This window comes from Bos taurus, chromosome 19, assembly GCF_002263795.3.
Source record: "Bos taurus isolate L1 Dominette 01449 registration number 42190680 breed Hereford chromosome 19, ARS-UCD2.0, whole genome shotgun sequence".
Taxonomy (NCBI): Eukaryota; Metazoa; Chordata; class Mammalia; order Artiodactyla; family Bovidae; genus Bos; species Bos taurus.
The window spans coordinates 45,277,325-45,298,471 of NC_037346.1; the positions used below are offsets into that span (position 1 = coordinate 45,277,325).

Here is a 21,147-nt window from a genome sequence, read left to right on the forward strand (position 1 = left end):
GCTTCTAAGACACACATCAGAATAACTTTAGAGATATAAAAATATTCTAATTCAGAAGGTCCAAAGTAGGCCAGAGTAATCTGTAATTTTTTTTAAAGTTCCCCCGCTGCTGCTAAGGCAACCAACCCCAACTCTGGTCTCGGAACAGTGTTTCAGAATCTCTGGCTGGAGAGAAAAAGGGGGCCATTAGTTATAAAGATGAATGTCAAACTCCCTTACAAAATGTCATTTTCTAAATAAAATAAATGGCAACTTTATTCAATTGATGTGTTTCAAAAACAAGGAGCGTAAAGCCAAATTTGCAAGTCAAACCCATTTAAACTCATCAGGGTGAAGGTCTTAAGAGAAAACCCAGCATTGAAGCCTTCTATAAAATCAAGACTCTCCTACTTACTTGGTCTTGGGAGTTTGGCTTTTCTTAAGATGATCACACCCGGAGTAAACATCCGCGGAATGAAAGTTATTTCCAAGTTTCTGGACAACCCACCTCTCTTAAACCACAACAGGAACACCAAAATTCTTTACAAGATCCCAGAGGCTGCTGCTGGAGCTTATGTTAAGAATTCACCCCATCTCCACTAGGGGGCGCTCCTTCCCTGCTCTGGGACCCTTCCCTGTACTCTGGACTGTGGAGACAGAGCACCCAGTTAGGCACAAGTGTGTTTCTCCCAGATCACCGAAGCCAAGCACAGGAGGACACGAGGGCTCAGCGCCCCAGGACCTTGCGACATACAGTGGCTGCTGTTCCTTACCCCGCCAGTGGTGAAGACCCACAAACTGTCTCCTCCACTTGTATTACAAAGCAGGAAGAATGGCACTGAAGGTGCAGACCTTACTTCTGGTTCACTGAGGCAACAATCACTTGTGAAGGCCAAGTGTGGAAATACACGGGTGTACACTGCAAACATGTCACGTCAGCCACCAGAGGGCAGAGGGTGGGGGGCGATTCTGCCTCCCCTGAGTTCAAGTCCAGATGGCTCAGCTGCTCCTTGCACGTCTTCCAAAGCGCACTGTCTGGTGGGATCCTCGAGTGCCCAGGCTCGCAGCCAAGTCTGTGCAGTTTAAAGACCCATTTTGTGGACTGGTAAGAACCCTGTGCCGGGTCCCTGGGATGACAGGGGTGCTGACATGGGGGACATTTCAAACTGGGCCTCCCCACGTCACAGGTAGGTCGGAAGATGCACCCACCCCTCTGTCTGTCCACCAGGCCAGTCTTCACGCTGGTAGGGCCCTCAGCCTTTTATGAAGGGACTCTGATCAGAGTTCCCTTTCCTCGGAAACCCAGGGCCCCTGTTTAGCCCAGACGAGCAGGAGCAATGGAGATCCAACCAAAAGTCTGAAATCAGTACCCAGAAAACTCACTTAAAAATCTGTGACAATTAAGAAACCTTTCCCCAAAAGGGATCTATGCCACAGATGTACCTGAAAAGACAATACTGCTACAGAGACAGGTGGAGGGTAAAAAAGGGAGGTGGACGAGAACACTCAGACAGAAGGAAAGAGGAGGGAAAGGTGACAGAAGATAGTCCAAATGACAAGCAACAAAGACAGGAAGTAGCTAGGGCAAGATGTTCAAAGGTGGGGTTAATACCGACCAGGTTCACAGTTCCTCTGGGAAATTCTAAGTGATATTTCTGTCTTGCCCTACTAGGCCTATGGCTGGGAGGGCCTGTGATAGATGAAAAAATATGCTAACCAGGTCTTCCTGGTATTTTCACTGATGACTCTCTTTGAACAGACTGGCTTTATAATAAATCTCACAACATGTTGGGTATTGGTACAGCCTTAATCCAGGGTTGGTCAGAGAAGCAAAAGGTGCTGGTCCCTTAAAAGAGAGTCTTACAAGGACATACACACCAGGAGCATCCCTGGGGTGGCATCTGCCCTCACTGGCTGGACAGAATGGGGCTTGACTGGCAGCTACTAATATATTTCAACAAAGGGAAAACAGTCTATTATTAATTAAAGACGCTAAAACTCGAGATGAGACTGTAATAGACCAATCACTAATCTCTGTTCACAGCTACTTTCTAAGGGGCAAAGGCCCAGGCTCCAGTCTTAGAAGTCAACTGTTCTATTAACTGCTGAAACAAATCGGTGCCTAGGGTTTTCAGTTTCAAGACAGACCAGGGAGTAACACTGGCCTTACTTTATAAAGGAGAAACACCCAGCGACCGTGCTGTGGAAAATCCTACTTGCTGTCAGCAACAGTGCCCGTGCCTCTGCTTCCTCCAGGGGGCGGCTTCCGGGGAAGGATGACAAGGATAGGCAGTCAGCCATCTGCAGATCATCTGGGGGTGGGGGGGTGGGGTGGGCACAGTGGCTAGTAGCAAGAGCATATGAATCTACCTACTACAGTGAGTGTAGAGGAAGAAGGCCCCTTTCCCCCTCCTGTCTGCTTCTGTTCCGACTACCTACTAGGAGTCAGAAAGGGTGGAGGACGACAGAGCATGGAGTCTTGTCTGCAAGCTTGAGTAGCTTCCCAGGCGCGTATCAGCTACAAGGACAAAATTGCCAAGGCCACTCTCTTCCTCCCCTTTTCCTCCTCCTCCCTCACCCTGGCTTCACTTCCTTCCCCCAGTGAGAGCGAGCGAGCGTGAGCAAGCCAACTGGTACTTCCTTCATTTCCTAAGCACTGCACGTCTTGGTAGCATGAGCTTTCCCTCCAAGATGTCACAAGAAACAGAGGTCTGAAACTCCCACCAGGCCACAGGTCACAATTATTTCCAAGGGCTCTTCACAGTTAAGATGGGCACACACATTTCAGAGGGCAGCCCCTGGGCCCCCTCTCTTTCACGCACACACACTCACACACTCACGCCCTGGGACTGGCATTCAGCCGCGGGGCCTGGCTGGCTCAGGTCAGGTACTGCACCACGAGGAACATGACCACACAGGTGAGCAGCATCCCACCAATCATGAAGTACTTGTCCTGGAAGGCCCGCTTCTCGATGAGCCGCATCACCGTGTTGGACAGGCCGAGCATGTTGGCGATGTCAAGGATCTTCTTCTGGGTCCCCTGGGGCAGACAAGAGGAGAACGAAAAACCATGATCACCTCCTTGTGCCAGGGGTGGGTGAATGTCATCATGAGCTGCGATGGACAAACAGTCTCTCGGTCACGCCCAAAGTATACAAGCAGCAGCAACCAGACATACATCAGGCTCCTTCAATCAAGGTCGCAGAGCAAAGCAAGGGGGACAGGAAAGTCTTTTCCACAAGTGTGCTGGAACAAATGGTTGGATAATGGGCATCTTGTGCACAGAGCATATATACACACATATATATAAACGTGGGCTTCCCTTGTAGCTCAGTCAGTAAAGAATCGCCTGCAGTGCAGAAGACCCGGGTTCAATCCCTGGGTGGGGAAGATCCCCAGGAGAAGGAAATAGCAACCCACCCCAGTATCCTTGCCTGGAAAATCCCATGGACTGAGGAGCCTGATGGGCTGCAGTCCATGGGGCTGCAAAGAGTCGGGCATGAATGAGAGACTAACACTTCACTTCACATGTGTATGTCCATATGTATAATGCATAAGAATGTGTGTTAAAAAATGACCACTGCTTCATATTATACACAAAAATTTCAACATACAAACTAAAACTATAAGCTTCTAGAAGAAAACAGGAGAATATCCCCAAACCAGAAATAATCCAGATGCATATCAACAAGAGGATGGATTAACAATGTATGTTCTGTGCATGATGAGATACTGATGCACAATACAAAGGACCCGAGGACACCGTGTAATGACATCAAAGAGCCTGGAACACTCCTGAGAGGAAGGAGGCACACACAAGAGTAATGTGAACATCTGCATTAAGGTCAGCAACAGCCAAAACTAATTTATGATGAAATAAGAAGAGTGGTTGCCTGCGGGCGGAGCGTGGCGGGGGGTGGGCAGGAGCAAACTAACCTGGAAAGGGTACAAGAGCTTTTTCAGGGGTGATGAAAACAGTCTATGTCTTGACAGCAGGGAGAGTTACAAAGGTGTATGCAGGCATTTGTCAAAACCCCATGACCTGTACAAGTTAAGATCTGTACACGTCACTGTATGCCCATCATACCTCCACAAAGAAGTTCTAAATTAGAATATTTTATATTAAAAAAAAAAGGGCTTTCCTGGTGGCTCAGATGGTAAAGAATTGGCCTGCAATACGGGAGACCAGGGTTCAATCCTGGGGCTGGGAAGATGCTCTGGAGAAGGGAATGGCAACCCACTCTAGTATTCTTGTCCATGGACAGAGAAGCCTGGTGAACCACAGTCCATGGGGTTGCGAAGAGTCGGACGACTGAGCGACTAACACTTTCACTTTGCATATTAAAAATAAAAGGCAACATCAAAGAAACTTTTTCTCTGCTCCCTGGCTCTAAAATGCTTGCTATCAGTCTGTGCACGCTGTACAGTAGACACCTCAGGAACTCTGCTGAGCAGAGCCTATGTCCAGGTTCAGGAGAGGGTCTGAAGCAGGCAAGGCGGAACCGGAGAAACACAGCTGCCAGACACCAGGACCAAGACCTAAAACCCCACAAATACATGTCACCTCCCACCACCCAAAACAAAAGGGTACTTTATTCCTAAACCAACAGTCCATACCACCCAGGCCGCCCTTTCTCCCTGCTTTCTAATTTTCATTTTTAAGCATATTCAATTTTATATGAAGTAATAGATGAATGCTGGGTGAACCTCAACTTACTTACACGTCACCCACTGTATTTTTATGGAGGCATCTAACCTAAGGTCCCGTATGAACACAGTAATGGGCAACTGAGAGAAGAGTCTCTCAGGTCAAACTTCGTCTCTGCCAGAGGAGATCAGAGACATGTTTTCGCCACAACAGTGATGATCAGCATTAGATTCTCAATCAAGACTCTGCTTAGCTATGAAAGAAGAGATTATTCCATCACTATGAAATTCAAATATCAACCTCAAAAATCACTGGAAAGTTAACATACATCTCAAAAACACTACTCATTTTCTACCACAAATTTCCCCAAATCAAGGCCCGGCTCCTTCATGCTTCCTATGTTCTTTTCAAATGGTTGAGGCAGCAGCTTGCCTGACAGAAGTGGGCAGGCAGAAGGAATCAGTACAGCAGATGTGCAGAGGAAACATCAGAAACCTCGCACTCCAACCCCTGACTGCCCACCCACCAGGCTTCCCAGCGCTTTATCTCTGGGGACAGTGTTAGGGCAAAAGTTGTTTGGGCTCTTCAGTGACACCAGACTTCAGTAGGAAGCTGACACTTGCTTTAACAATAAGCCCTGAGCCCTACCAGGTTGACGTTGAGTGTTGAGGCTGAGTCTCATCCTATAAAGAGTTTGACTGTTTTTCTGAGATATGGCTAGGAAGCCAGCAGCTTTCTAAAGAAGGGAGGATTAACCCTCATGTATTAGCTTAGACTGGGGTTCCCTGATGGTGCAGTGGGTAAAGAATCTGCCTGCAATACAGCAGACAGAGGAGATGTGGGTTTGATCCCTGGGTCGGGAAGATCCCCTAGAGGAGGAAATGAGGAAACGACAACCCACTCCGGTATTCTTGCCTGAAAAAAAACTGTGGACAGAGGAAACTGGTGGGCTACAGTTCAAGGGGTCACAAAGTCAGACACGACTGAGCAACCAAACACACACACACACACCAGTTTAGATAACTGCAGGCGGCTGTCCTGAAAGGGGGCGCCCGTGGAGCTGTCAGAGACCACACTTCCAGACTGTCTGAAGCGCCGCGGCCATCAGCAAGGTACGTGTCACTCGAGGCCTGCCTGACCTCCTCCCAGGTAAAGGTGGCAGGCGATGCTCAGAAACATACTGAAGTCCTGCAGAGCTGACAGGCTCGACATGGTCCAACAAAAACTAAGATAAAGCTCACGCTTCCGAGTGACTGCTCCTCCCAGCTCAGGAGCTGGGAGGGCTCTGTGCACAAGGGACACACCCTGATAGCAGGCACAGTTCACACCCATGGCCCACCAGGGTGATACAGGAAACGGGCTGAGGCTGCAACATCACGCCTGACATCAGAGGCTGAGTAATGTTTCTGTAAACCACTCCCTAGAGGTCTGAGTCTCAGCCAATGGGGCAGGGTTTCTAGGAATACCTGTTACTAAAGAGAGAATGAAGCAGAGTCACTGGGGGTCACTAGCCTGTGCTCCAGGAGCCACTGTCAATCAACCCGGGCAGCACCAAGACCCTCCCCTGGGGGGCTTCAGCTGCTGCACAACAAAGGTCTCGGCTCTAAGACTGCCCACCACAGGGGCCGCACGGAAAACACCCAAGAGTGAATGAGACGCCAAGTAAAGCCGTGTCTTCCTTCTTCCGAGAGTGAATTCTATCACAGAATTTCTCGGCCCATTACTGCTTCCTCTCACAGTGGCAGTCACTTTCTGTTCAGTTCAGGAAATGGAAAACCACCTGGACACTGAGAGATGCCACATTATGGCTCACTGTAAGCACAGTAAACACCTACCGGCAGGGGAATTCGGCTACTTCTGGACTCATAATAACCCACTTCCAGCAGAAAGGATCCCAACTCAAAGGCTCTGTCTCACCACCACAGCATCACAGTTCAGGGCTACGTGACCAAAAGGTAAATGCAGGTCCCACACTGCTGGCTAAAGTCAAAACACAAGGCCTTCTCCCTGTCCCCCCACAAGGGCCCCCACCTTCAAGGTCACTCTCTGGGCCCTCAGTCCCTCCAGAATACTGTGCCCGCCTCCAATGAGGTCATCCATGCCGTGGTGAATTTTCTGGAGGGAGGAGTTAAACTGCAGTGATTCATCCATTGGTATGGTGGTGTCAGAGTCCTGTGAAAGAAACGCAGGCACTTGATTAACTTTGCTGCTGCTCAGCTCCTGGTGTCCCCACCTCAACTGACCACTCTGCCTCTTGGTCAAGGTCGAGCTGGAAGAACTGCTAGAGGAAATGCTTCAAGAATCAAAGGAACCTGACGGAGACTGAAAAGCAAAGTGGAGACCTGGGGCAGCCTCTGTTCACTCAGAGGAAGTACAATTCTCAGACTTCTCAGTCTCCAAATGGGTTCTACCACACAAGTCTGTTCATCCCTGCCTCCTCTGCATCATTCCCCCAACTCAGGAAAAATTTTTTATTTTACTTTTTGATGTAGACCATTTGTAAAGTCTTTTACTGAATTTGTTACAATATTGCTTCTGTTTCATGCTTTAGTTTTTTGGCCACGGGGCATGCGAGATCTTAGCTCCCGATGAGGGATCGAACTCACTCCTGCTGCTGCTGCTGCTGCTGCTGCTAAATCGCTTCAGTCGTGTCCAACTCTGTGCGACCCCATAGACGGTAGCCCACCAGGCTCCCCCATCCCTGGGATTCTCCAGGCAAGAACACTGGAGTGGGTTGCCATTTCCTTCTCCAATGCATGAAAGTGAAAAGCGAAAGTGAAGTCGCTCAGTCGTGCCCAACTCTTAGCGACCCCATGGACTTCAGCCCACCAGGCTCCTCCATCCATGGGAGTTTCCAGGCTAGAGTACTGGAGTGGGGTGCCATTGCCTTCTCCGAAGGCAAAGTCTTAACCACTGGACCCCCAGGGAAGTCCTGGAAATACTATTCTCCCTAGGCTTCTCCTAAAGGCTGTCTCTAACTCCTTACTAATCTACCTTCTTCCAAATGTTCCTTTACCTGGCTTCCCCTTGGTGCAGTGGGGAAGATTTGCTTTTGTCCTTTGGCTATTTCATTTACAGCTTATTCCTCCCTCCGATCAGACAGACTGACTACGGAGAGCAGAAACTGGTTTCTATTAAAGGCCCAACAGTGATCACAATGGGACTATCCACCTGAGCAGGGAAGCAAAGTCTGTAAAAAACTGAAGGGAGGAAAGAACTAATACTGATCAATGCTTTCCACTTTGCAAACTCTTCATTCTAAGCTCGCTTAGGCCCCACTCTAAGCTTATGCTGTGGTTATGGTATTATCCTTGTTTTAGATGAAGAAACAGAAGCCCAGAGAGGTGGAATGACTTGTGTGAGACCCCGCCAGTGAGACGTCCAGAGGGGCACAAATCCCCGTGCTGGGTAACTGTCCTGTAGGGAGAAACATCAAAACCAGTGCCAGTGCTCCACTTTCACCCTGCAAGCGGGAAGGACACAGGCACGTGGCTCGCCCAGTCACTGCCCTGTCCCCTTTCCAGTTCCCTGACCGTTACAAACCCTTCTGCCAAGCAGTACCACTTTTACCACTTTCTGTCATCATGAAGAAGTTAAACCACCTTTTCATCGCTGCTCAAGTTCACAATCTTTTTTCAGGTATATATTTTCAATCCCCCCGCTGCTAACATGGGAGTCTCTCAGGGGTGGGAGTCAAGGTTTTTAATTTAAACACATTTTACTTTCAGCACCTTAAATAGCATCCTGCACAAGCTGATGCTTGGTAGGTGAAGACTCCAGTGTTTGGGTACAGCTGATGGGCTGTTATTTCTCAGAAAAATGTACTATAGCTCATGATCATAAAAAGAGCAGGAAGAAGTTCATTCAGCCAGATAATTTTTATTAAGGGCCCACTGTACGCACAGCATCACACTAGGCTGGTAAGACGTAAAGTACTTCGGAGCTATCATCCCTGGCCTAAAAAAGCCCTGTAACCAATACCACAGCTATCAAAAGCCCACGCAACACCTTAAATGTGTCATATAGCTCCCTGCTCTTTTGAAAAGAAGCTCTGCTTACCGACCAGCACATGTTTGTTGACCTTTTGAATTGTTAATCATTACTACTTGACTGCTTGCATCAGAGAAACCAAACTATGTAGGCATATTCTGAAGCACCTGGGGAAATTTACTGCACATGTGGACACAGCAAAGAAGGTTCAACATCTGCAAAGTGGGAACGGATTTGAATTCTGATGATGGGCTTAGAAAGCGTAATCCCACTTCAGAAAATGAACCTCTGTAAGAAAACAAAAAACCAACCAAACAAAAAGCCCCCGAGACCCACCTTATTTGGTGGAATACATTATGCAGGACACAGGAAAAGCCAGTAATGTTCTACAGCCACGTGTGAGAAATGATCCCATTGAGACCAAAGGACAGGGACATGGGTATCCTAGGAAATCAAACATGCAAACCAACAGGCAACTTTCAAACAGGCTCAAGTCAAGCAGTCCCTCTAAAACGAAATACCTGTTAACAAATCCCTCCTAACTGGCGCTCAGACTAGGGGCAAAAGCATTTTAACGCATTAAACACTGGAACTACACACATATACACACACACACTAGCAAGAGGCAAAAACATTTTAACACATCCAACACTGGAACTGCACGCATGCACACATGCACACACATGCAAAAACATTTTAACACATCCAACACTGGAACTGTGTGCATGCATGCGCATGCACACACACACACACACACAGACAACTGCCTGAAGGCAGCTTTGAAAGCTGCCCTCGTTACAAATAGTCTAAGTTCTAATTATCCTTCTTGATCTGATCAGGAAAATGTTTCCACCATGGGAAAGCCCACTTCTCTGCATCGACCAGTCAAACCAGGTAATTTTCACCTCTGCCTGTCCCCTCATTTTAACTACTTCCTCAGAGGGTTTCTGTGACAGAAAAAGAGATGCAAGCAGTGTTTAGGTCTAGTCTCTGTGGCAACGCAGAGTCAGCATCACTTCCAGTTGCTCGCCTCCCATCCCATCGGTCTGCTTCAGGACCCCCAGAGGGCTACTGTCAAGAGTCCTGAGCTCCAGCTCCAACCAACCCCCCAGTTTCTGCTGATCCCGCCCAGGCGCCGGGCTTACATTTGTGGTGAAGGTGCGAGACAGAAGCTCCTCTCGCTGTCTCTCCTGCTGCTCCCGTGCATACCGCTGGTGCTGAAAGTTTCGAAGAGCAGTCTGCAAGTGCTGGACGTCGTACTTTAACTGGTCGACACGGCTGGAATTGACAGAGATATTAAATTCCAGGAGCCCAGAGGAGCACAACTGGAGGTGGCTGGACTTTGTCTTCAGGGAAGAAGACAATTCCTTACTTCTCCCTGTACCCATCCATGCTATCCACCCCACCAACCCCAAATAATCTGATTTGATAAATGATGTTGAAACTAAAAAAGGAGGCTGTAGTTAGAGCAGGATGGTAGCAAATGAGATTCCAGCAGATTTCCCTAACTATCTGCTGGTCTCTGATTCTGGATGCATGACAGGGAACAGGTGACAGGAAGCAGGTTCGATGACCTCTTCCTGACCTTCTAGAGATTATTACTGCTCTCCTGGAAGAAGCCCAAGGCATCTGTGGAGTACAGCATCAATGAAGTTTCATAAACATTTTGGAAACAGAGGCTGGGGTAGAGGTGGTGAAAGTGGTTTCGCTTTAATTTCATGGGGGTGTATCAAACATTAGATCAGTATTTTATTACAAATACACTGACTGGAGTGATTAAGAGCAAGATAATTCAACCCAAGAATGAAGTGGGAATCAAAAAACAGAGTGAAACTCCCTGGTGGCATTAGGTTTCAAGTGGCCATGGGTCTGGTCAGAAAAACAGTGCTGGGGGCAAAATTTCAAAATGGTACCAACAAGGAGAGGAGACGCCAGGCCTCTGAGCTGCTAACCTCACCAGCTTTTTATTCTTTAACTGACGTAGAGGTGATGTACAATATTATATAAGTTATAGGTATACAATAGGGTGATTCACAAGTTTTAAAGGTTATAATCCATTTACAGTTACTATAAAATATTGGTTATACTCCCTGTGGTGTACAACACAGGCTTTTCACTCTGAGGGAGAATCATGCGAGTAGAATTGTGGTCTTTATGGGACTTTATCTTTGCATAGTCTCAGTTTTTCAACGTGTAAGTGGATTTTCAGAATATTTGATGACCCCTCCGGAAGCAAGGCCTGGCAGGGCCAGAGCACTCACAGTTTGGCATTCTGTCTTTTGTGGGGGGGCTCCTTGCTGGACAAAATCTCCAGACGCTCTAGTTGGCTGAATATCTGGTCTATGCTTGCTTGGATTTCATTTTCTACTACTGCACAGAAGAGAAAAAAGAATAATTACTAGAAAAGAGATAGTGAACTTAAATTAGAATGATAAATCAAACATGTTTTTTTCTATATCCAATAAACTCAAAAATATATATTGCAAAAGAAAAATGCACTAATGAGAACAGAAAAAAATTCAAATTATACTAAGTGACTTTCTAAATGTTTATATATACGTATATATATATATATATATATATACACACACGTATATATAGGTGTTAATGCCATAACAATGCTATTTAAAATAAAAAAAAACCCCTAAAGATAAATCTATAGAAATAAATTTCCTGCCTTTGAAAATAAAATGAACATTCAAAGATTGCCCAAATAAATATTTTCAGCAAAATGCAGTATTTTCTGATATAGAATGAGGCCTCTTTTCCTTTGAGATTATTCTCAGATATGGGTTATAAATAACTAGTAAAAAGACTGCCAAATGAACCCTTTACAGAAAATAATGAGGTTAAAAAAAAAGCACACAGGGAAAGATTAGTATGTGAAAAACAGAGAAGCATTCCCTTAAGAATAGGTAGGCCGATGCTGGAGTCACCAGAATAGACAAAATACCAACAGGGAAGGCCCACAAAAGAATCCACAGAGGTAATAATATGATAAATACAGTCATTTTCCTTAGCTCCTTTGCTAAACAGTCAAAATGACCTCTTTTCCATTTCTAATCATGTATCAATGAGATTGCTGGAAAGCCAAAGTCGACGGTCAGAAGCTAAACTGTGCACAGAAAAAGGCATCCAGACTGCCTTTTGTCCAATAAGGAAGTGACAGTAGAGACAGAGTGTCACCTTCTCAGAGGAGCCCAGCGCTAACAAACAGCTCAGAACAAGGCAGGGCACAGGACCGAGAGAAGAGGTGCCTGGGAGCGGCAGAAAACAGACTTGAGAAAACAGGAAGAATGGGCCCAGCGCCAGCCAAGGAGTGAGAGGAGGAGACAGCGTCAGTGGTGGTGGGGGACCAGCAGTGTCTGCGTGACAGACTCAGAAAAAGCACCTTTTCTTTTCCTTTTGGCCATGCCACGTCAGCATGTGGGATCTTAGTTCCCTGACCAGGGATCGAACCGGTACACCCCTGCATTGGAAACATGTCGTCTTAACCAAGGGACCACCAGGGAAGTTTCAGGACCTTTTCTTATAATAGAAAAGAAACTAAAACACAAATAGCAGCACTCTTCTCAAAAGAAATCATGGTGTGGGAACTGAACTAATTAATATTGCCCTTCGTTTCTGAATAATCCTCCTAGAAAGCTGCAGCATTCTCAGCTCAAGAAGAAACGCCCAGTTTCAGTTAAACATCTCTGAATCTTTATGGACCACATTCCTCTACGGACAGGGTAATTAGATTAAGACAGATGGAGGCAAGCACTCCCATTCCCATCAGCCCTGTCAGGTTGAGTGGAGGGGTAATGGGGGATAAGACTTGTGGGATTCCAGAGGGCACGGTCAGGGAAACCAGTGACTTTGCCATAGGGTTTTTCTGTCCACCCTCACAACAGAACTCATTCCACGCTGACTCCTTCAGCCCCTGAGGCAGAAACACAGTCAGGAAACCCAGCCCATTAGCAGCGTGTCATCAGAGACAGGACTCTGGTCTCCGTAGTTAATTACTCACAGTGCAGAGCCTGCTTGTCTGCCGTCTCCAGGCGTCCCATGTGAGACTGGATTTCATGGACATGCCTATCAAAGGGAGAGGGAGGAAATGAGTGAGACATGCGTAATCAACAGAGCTTCGGTCAGGAAAGACAATTTTTCTAATGCCGGCATAGAACTGATCTAAATGGACAATGTCGCTGAACTGTGAAATTTGTATGTGGCACTTCAGGTCACATGTTTTGGCACGGTTTCTAGTATTTTAACGTTAAATAACAATGCAGACAAGCGGCATTTAGTGAGCGCTCACTGCATCTGAGACGTTCTGCAAGGTCAAAACCCTATGAGGAAAGAACTATTATCACCCTCGTTTTGTAAATAAGACAACCGAAGCCCAGAAAGGTTATGTAACTTGTTCAAGGTCACACACCAAGTGATAAACCCCGATGTGAACCCGGCCAATCCCACTCTCTGTTCTTTGACCCAATGTGCTGAGTGCTGCTCTGTACTAGAGAGAGTCAAAGGGCAAGAGAGATAGAATTCTTGTCCTTGAGAAACAGTATAATTAGGAACAACAGGCCAGATAGACGCGAAAAGTCCCAAAAAGAATTAAGACAACACTAACACGCACAAGCGTAAACAAAAAGCAAGCTCTGAGCAGCAGGGCAAAGGCAAAGAAAACGGAAGGCTGAGCTGGGGGCAGCTCCGTGGGCAGAGGGAGTTCAAAATGTGAGTTGGTAAAGGAAGATGTGGAGAAAACGACGTGCACAAATGCCTGCAAGGCCTGTCACGTGGGTGACCAGCAGGCTGGCCTGCCTGAGAGTTGGGGTCAGAGAGGAGAAGGGCAGGAGGCAGATTAGTGGGAGGGAGCCATCAGAGGAAGGCCCAGAGAGACAGGGATCTCCTGTTTGGTAAACCTCTTTCCTTGGCAACAGGAGGCCATTTGGAAACTCAGCACTGTACCCGGGCCCTCTGGCCGGTCCTGACACCAGGCCCAGGGCGCTTCCCGATGGCTTCCCAGGGCTTGGCCAAAGTCACCGTCTGAGCCTTCCAAGCAGTCCTCTGTGATAAATCCTGGGGATGTTTTATCCTACCCCAACAACCACCTCCTGGGGTTTCTGGTCTCTTCACAGAGAGTCAAGGAGGCAGCCTGTGAGCTCTTCTATCATCTCCAAGCCCTGAAGAAACGTCAGCAACCAGCCTCTACCGTAAGCACCACAAACTGTGACCCCAAATTTACCAACACAAGCCAGGAGCCTAAATTTGGTTTGAACTTGCCTCGAGTCTTTTCCAGGGCTTCCCTGTGGTCTCGAAACATGACCCGTGGCTCCAGAAGCAAGGCAGACCCTCAGAGGTTCCTGGGCAAGACCCAAGGTCCTGACAGGCAACCAGAAATCACTCCTAGAGTCTGAGGGATGAGATCGCTACTTCAGGAAGGTAAGTCCAGATGCTTTAGAATGGAGACACATGGAGATATGGAGGCAGATGTAGGACAGCAACTTGAAGAAACTGATATTTGGATCAGGGAAATGATGCAAACAGCTAGAGAGCACTGATCGGCAGTGCTGATGGAAAAGAGAACGAGGACTTTCCCGAAGGCCTGGATATGGGCAGTGAGGCAAATTTCTAACGGAAGCGCAAAAGGAACGGACTACAATCAACGCTGATGGCTCAGTTCGTTATCCTTGTGAAAAAAAGGTACCTTGTATAACACACAAAGATAAACTCAAGGCGTGCATATTATGACTTCAGGTTAAACAAGGGTTTCTTACACAAGACAAAACCAAAACTACCCCCAAACCCCACAAATCATAAAAGAAAAGACTGATAGATCTGAGCACATTAAAAAACAAAAACAAAACCTTTTTACACCAAAGGCACACCTGGGGGAAAAAAAGGGAAAGACTGGAAGCCACCTGTAGCAGATAACAAAGGAATATGTTTGAATGTATAAGGAACTACTACAAATAGGAAAAATAAAACAAAACAGTTTTTAAAATGGGCAAAGGGCAACTGAGAGAAAAGGAAATCCAAATGGACAAAAATATATGAAGAAACACTCTTCTAGTAATCAGGAAAATGCATATTGAAAGTAATAACATCACATTTCTCCCATGTGATTGACAAATATTTTAAACTTTAAGGATGAGGGACCCCTGGCAGGTATAACAATGGTACCCAAGGGGTTCTGGGGAAGATTTCCAGGTTCTATCACAGGACTGCCTTTGGCTCTATGTTCTGTTCTGGTATTTTTTTAAAAAATCAACTTATGACTATGAAATCTGCACAAAATTCTGCGCTCCAGTGACTGGTTAAGATATTGAACCACAAAGCAAATATGAACGTTTTTCATTTAGACTGTGGTGTTGGAGAAGACTCTTGAGACTTCCTTGGACTGCAAGGAGATCCAACCAGTCCATTCTAAAGGAGACCAGTCCTGGGTGTTCACTGGAAGGACTGATGTTGAAGCTGAAACTCCAGTACTTTGGCCACCTGACACGAAAAGCTGACTCATCTGAAAAGACTTTGATATTGGGAAAGATTGAGGGCAGGAGGGGAAGGGGATGATAGAGGATGAGATGGTTGGATCTCCAACTCAATGAACATGAACTTGGGTAATCTCCGGGTGTTGGTGATGGACACGGAGGCCTAATGTGCTGCAATTCATGGGGTCGCAAAGAGTCGGACACGACTGAGCGACTGAACTGAACTGAATACAATAAAATTTGTCGAGGATAAAAAGCGTTTTAAGATTTTTTTTAAAAAGCCAAGTCCACAACACAGAATGGCATTCAGGTTTGGGTCACTTGCTAAAGAAACCCTACCAAGCCAAGATTTCCCCCAATGGGAGATGAGCAAGATGACTGGGAAAGTTTAGAAGTCAAGTTGCAAAGAGGAACAGCCAAAAGAACTAGCGATAATGATCCTTTGAGAAAAGAGAGGAAAAACCAATGGGGCAGCTGGGGCTCTTCAAGCATCTAGAGACGACAGGAAGAGGAGTGGCTTGTTCTCTGTTGCTCCTGAAGGGAGTGCGTGCATGCGTGCTCAGTTGCCTTAGTCGTGTCTAACTCTCTGTGATCCAATGGACTATAGCCTGCCATGCTTCCCTGTCCGTGAGATTTCCCAGGCAAGAATACTGGAGTGGGTTACCATGCCCTCCTCCAGGGGATCTCCTGGACCCAGGGATTGAACCCACGTCTCCTGCACTGCAGGCAGATTCTTTACCACTGAGCCACCGGGGAAGCCCCCACTTAAGGGAGCCCCAGAACCAAAGGGTACAAATTTCAAGATGACAGATATCAGCTGAACATAGGGGCAAAAAACAAGAACAAACTCTCAAAGAAGAGGGAAAAAAAGGGCTCTGGCATGTTTACACACAGAATACATGAACTGTCTTGGGCTTTATAAAGGATCTTCCTGACCAAAGTGAATTGAAATGGAAGATCTTGCCAGTCACTTTCAATTTTTAAATTCCACGACAGCAGCAGGAGAGATGATGTCAATACCCACGAAACCCTATAACCGCTCATCAGCTGGTTTTTACTATTTTCTAAGTGAAAATGGATATTAAATTGCAGCGAAACATGACTTTTCCCAACCAATCTCTTTTTGCTTTACATGAACTAGAAAAGATAAGAGCCAATAAAGTGATACCAATCTGCACATGCCAGGCCTGAGGAAATAAATGAAAACAACAGAGCAAGGACGAATGGCATTGCAAGAACTACTATATGCAAAGTGGCAACTGTTTTACATGGATCTGGGAATTCAGACAACACATTTGAAGCCAATAAGGAACAGCTGATATGCAGATCTGACATGGGAATGTGGACACTAGAAATCCGAAGTCCTCGCCCTGACTTGTGTGGGGTTCATGGTGGGAGTGGGTGAAAACATAACCAAGCAGAGACCCAGTAGCAAATAAACAAGTGTCAATGTTGCTGAGTTTTTTTTTTTTTTTTTTTAAATGTCTGTAGAAGATCTAGAAGAATTTTTTTTCAATAAAGCTTATTTGTTTATTTGGCTGCGTCAAGTCTTGGTTGCATGGGCTCACAGACCTTCCAGTTATGCAGTGTGGGCTTAGTTGCTCCATAGCACGTGGCATCTTAGTTCCCCAACCAGAGATCAAATCCACTTCCCCAGCATTGCAAGGCAGACTCTAAACCACTGGACCACCAGGGAGGTCCCTGGAAGAATTTTAAAACAGAACTGCTCTTTGTAAGTCCATGGAGGGACTTTCCTGGTAGTCCAGTGGCTAAGATGCCGGGCTCCCCAGTGTAGGAGGCCGGAGTTCGATCCCTGGCCAGGGAACTAGATCCCACACGCTGCAACTAAGAGTTCATATGACGAAGCTAAGAGTTTACACGCAGCAACGAAGATCGAAGAGCCCACCTGCCACAACTGAGACCCGGCACCACCAAATTAAAAAAAAAAAATTTTAAGTCCATGGAACTACCGGATCCCCATCATATACACCCACTTTGCACACATACTGCTTCTGCCTAACCTGAGCAGGAAACAGGGTTTCGGAGTTAAAAGATGTGAGTTGAGTTAAAGTTCCACTATGCAGCAGCTGAGGGGCATTGAACAAGTTCATTTAATTCCTTGGTGCCTTAGTGTCCTCAACTCCAAAATGGGGCACTGATCATCGTAATTATTTAAGGGGTCATAGATCCAAAGGCAATATGAAACTGCTGTGGTAACCCACACAGCACCATAGCAAAGTCTGTTGTTTTTACTTTGCTTGCTTTACTTAAAAGTAGCGGAACCATCTGGGCACTTTCACCTCACCCACTTTGCCTTCCCTATATTTAGCCTCTCATCAGAAGGCAAAATCAAAAAAAAAAAAAGGGAAAACTGGTCTTGAGATAAGGTAACAGTCTTTAAACCCAGCTGTTCATCAAAACCACCTGGAGAGCTTGTTAAAAATAGAGCTTCTTGTGCTCCAAACCTATTGAATCAGAATCTCTAGTGATAATAAGGTCCAGGGCACTGAATGATCCTGGACAAATATGGGCAGCTTTACAAGCACTGGGATCTCAAAAATAGAAGCCTGGCTATTAGCTCCTCTATAAAGTTCACCATAACACAGTATTATTTCAGTGTAAAATGTTTACCCTGCTTTTCATCTGTTTTTTCCCCCAATGTTCAGGCATTTTCAAGATATGCAACTTTAAAATGCTGATGTAATTCCAATGTACTTTCAGGGACACAGCAAGAGATAACCACAAACTGGGTTCAAAGTTCCAGTAAAATTAATATGCTCAGTTACTGTTGTATCAGTTCAGCTGCAATCATTAATTTCTGCAACTCCAAAAGTAAACTGCAGATATGCACAGGATTGTTTCCTTTTTAAGACACTTAATCACCAGTGTTATGGAACTGAAAGGAGACTTACAGTTTAATCAGCCTCAAACTTTTATTTTATAGGTGAGGAAAACAAGGTGATGAGGTCTAGAGCCAGAATCCTCAGTCCTGTTTCCCCTTGAGGGGAAAGGAGGCAGCTCAGAACATACTGCACCACTAATAATCGTCATGATGATGATGACGAACATACTGCAGCACAAAACAATTTACTGTCGGCACTGGAACAGTGCCTAACACTTAGCGGGTGCTCAAGCAATATTCACTGAATAAACGAATGACTACATAGTAGAAGGCCTAGCAGTGGCTCGTCAAATCTTGTCCCTTGTCTGTTTTTGTAAATAAAGTTTTACTGGAATACAACCACATCCATTTGTTTACATTGTCTAAAGGCTGCTTGTGCACTAATAATAGCAGAGCTGAATAGCTGCCAGAGACCAAAGGGCCTGTATGACCTAAAATATTTACTATCTGGCTCTTGACAGGAAAAGTTGGTGAGCTCTGCTATACAGTCTAAGGGTCTACAGAGCTTGAGGGTAGGTGGTTGGAGGCCTGCATAGGTAAGGAGTTCATCTATGCTCCACAAATCTTGCTTGGGACACCGTTTAGAATTCCTCCTCTAAGTTGACCTATAATTGAGCTTCCGAGTTTACTCTGTGATCAGCTGCCTGCTGCACCAGTAACAGGTAGCATGAGACACTGTGAACAAAATTATTCTTAAAAATAAACTGGGTTGCAAGCTCCTTAGGACTATCCTTTAACCAAATGAGCTCACCAGATGAGACTGTACACAATATCAATTTCAAAGCACTACTCAGTCCACTGAGCCTAATTATTGTAAAAGATCTGCCCTTTCTTAGTAACATGGGCATAATTTTCTGCTTCATTTCTTCTCCAATTGACTCACAGATCCAGTTTTTAAAGCCCCTTGTCTGTTTTTGTCCCTTGGCTGTCCTTCCTATAATTTTTACATGAGAATAGGGCTCATATAATAGTTTAAGACCAATTCTGTCATTTCAATACTATTACCAAGTAGGCTCTACATTTTCACCTGCCCAAACCAATTGCTGAATCAGTAAAGTAAAAAGAAGTAGAAAATGAAACAGTAACTTAATGAAACATAAATGAAAATGAAACACAAAATTAGAAAATGAAACAAGAGGATCCTCTCCCTCTTATTCTAGTGCTCTAAAGTATTTCTTTTATTGTGAATTCATTAAGAGAGGTGGGTTCCCATTTCCTTTCTTTCCCAGGCCTTGGGGGCGTGATTTTGAGAATTTTCATCAGCACAAAACTATACTGTGAGTTGAAGGTGTCAGAACAGGACAGGTGTAAGTAGGTATATATTCCCCAAAAATCTGAAAATAGAGACTCATACAGACATTTGTACACCAGTGTTCTCAGCAGTATTATTTACAATAGTCAAAAGGTGGAAACAACCCAAGTGCCCATCAGTAGAGGAATGGATAACAAAACTGTGTGTGTGTGTGTGTGTGACTCTGCCAAAGAATATTATACAGCCATAAAAGGAACGATACATGCTATGACACAGATGAACCTTGGAAACCTTATGCTAAGTGAAATAAGGCAGACACGAAAGGACAAATATATTATTCTACTATATGAGATATCTAGATATCTAGAATAGGAAAATTCAGAAACAGAAAGTAGAACAGGTTACCAGGGATCTGGGGAGAATTGGGGAAGTACTGCTTAATGGGTACATGAGTTTCTGTTTGGGATAATGAAAAAGTTCAGGGAATAGATAATGATGGTTACACAACACTGTGAATGTACTTAATGCCGCTGAGATGTACGCTTAGAAATGAATATCATTTTAAATAGTAAATTACAGGATACTGGTAACTTAATTAAAAATTTAATGGTTAGCTTTAAAAAGGTAAACTTCATGTTATTTACGTTTGACCATAATAATTTCCCCCCAAACAGGATAGGTATGATCTTATTTCCCTATTCAATTATATATTTCGGCAAGCTCCAAAAACGCAGGGCAGTATGAATAAGGAACACTACCAAGGAATTTTATGAGAAACTAAACCAAAATTCAACTTCCTTAAAGGTAACCTGGAACCAGATATTCTGAGCAATTTCTTTTATCAGAAAAATATGGTCTTTTAGTGTACACCGAAATCAGAATAAAAGAGAAAATAAAAATCACAGCGTAGCAGCAACAAGGTTTGGGCCAATCCAGAGTAAGGACTGGTATCATTTAGGGGCTGTGAGTCTTTAAACGTTTTCTGACGACCTTAGCTCAGTGATGGATCCTTCTAAGTTGCTTAAGGAGATCCTGTTGATAATGCTCATTTACCTTCCATCTCATGGTGCCCCATGTTAGACCTTTTTTCGAACACCCTGGCTCTCCAACTAAACAGTAATACGCCTATGTGCAGGGGTCCTCAGTCCCCACCGGTTCTAGCAATCCGGACAACAGCGTTGGCTGGAGCTGAACAATGTGAGACTTTCCCTTCACCTAGTCTACCCAACAGCTAGTCACGGCCTCGGAGATCCCGGAAGGCATTGGGCCCAATGTCGCCGGGCACCAGGTAGGACCCTCCGGCCGCCGCAGACCTGGGCATCACGGCCAAAGACTGAGCCCTTCCGAGCTGGTCCCCACGGCAGCGCCCGTAAGGAAGGACTAGGCCTCCATTCTGGCAGACGACCGAGGCCCCAGCCCAGGGGACTAGGGCTCGCCCAGCCTGGCTTCGTCCCAGCCCGTGCCCGACGCGTCCCTCACTTGTGCGTTTGCTGGTACAGCGGCTCCATGTTGCCTGCCCCGCCGGGTCCCGCTCCGGCTTCCACTGAACACGTCCTCACAGCCCCCCTTCCGGCTTCCGGCTTCCGGTCGCAGGACCCTCCTCCCCTGCCCGCTAGGGCTGTCCCAACGCGCGCCATCCTGGTGGCGCCTGCGAGAAAGGAGAAAGGGAACGAGTAAGGAGGCCTGAAGAAGGCTAAGTGTAATCAGAGGTTCTGCTTCAGATGAGGAACGAGGAAGTATAGGTTTTGGCAAAAGGCTGTCTGCAACATCGAGTCAGGCATTGGTAAGGGCAGTCGCAGTGTATCGGCTTGGGGTCCTCAGAGCAAGGTTGGAGGTCAGCGGACCACAGCTTTTCTTTGCTGGAGACAGGCTGGAAGAGTTGCTGCTTGGCTTCGCGTTAAAC

At 45.9% G+C, this 21,147-nt stretch overlaps 1 protein-coding gene across 2 annotated transcripts; it reads right to left on the reverse strand.

Annotated features, from left to right (window-relative positions):
- Positions 1–225: 225 nt before the first annotated feature.
- On the reverse strand, positions 226–20,801 carry GOSR2 (golgi SNAP receptor complex member 2). 2 transcript variants are annotated; one of them, NM_001098885.1, is given in 6 exon segments: positions 229–3,019; positions 6,659–6,799; positions 9,763–9,895; positions 10,879–10,987; positions 12,627–12,691; positions 20,724–20,801. In NM_001098885.1, coding segments are annotated over 6 exon segments (639 nt in total). In that variant the 5' UTR covers positions 20,753–20,801; the 3' UTR covers positions 229–2,857.
- Between the last annotated feature and the right edge of the window lie 346 nt (positions 20,802–21,147).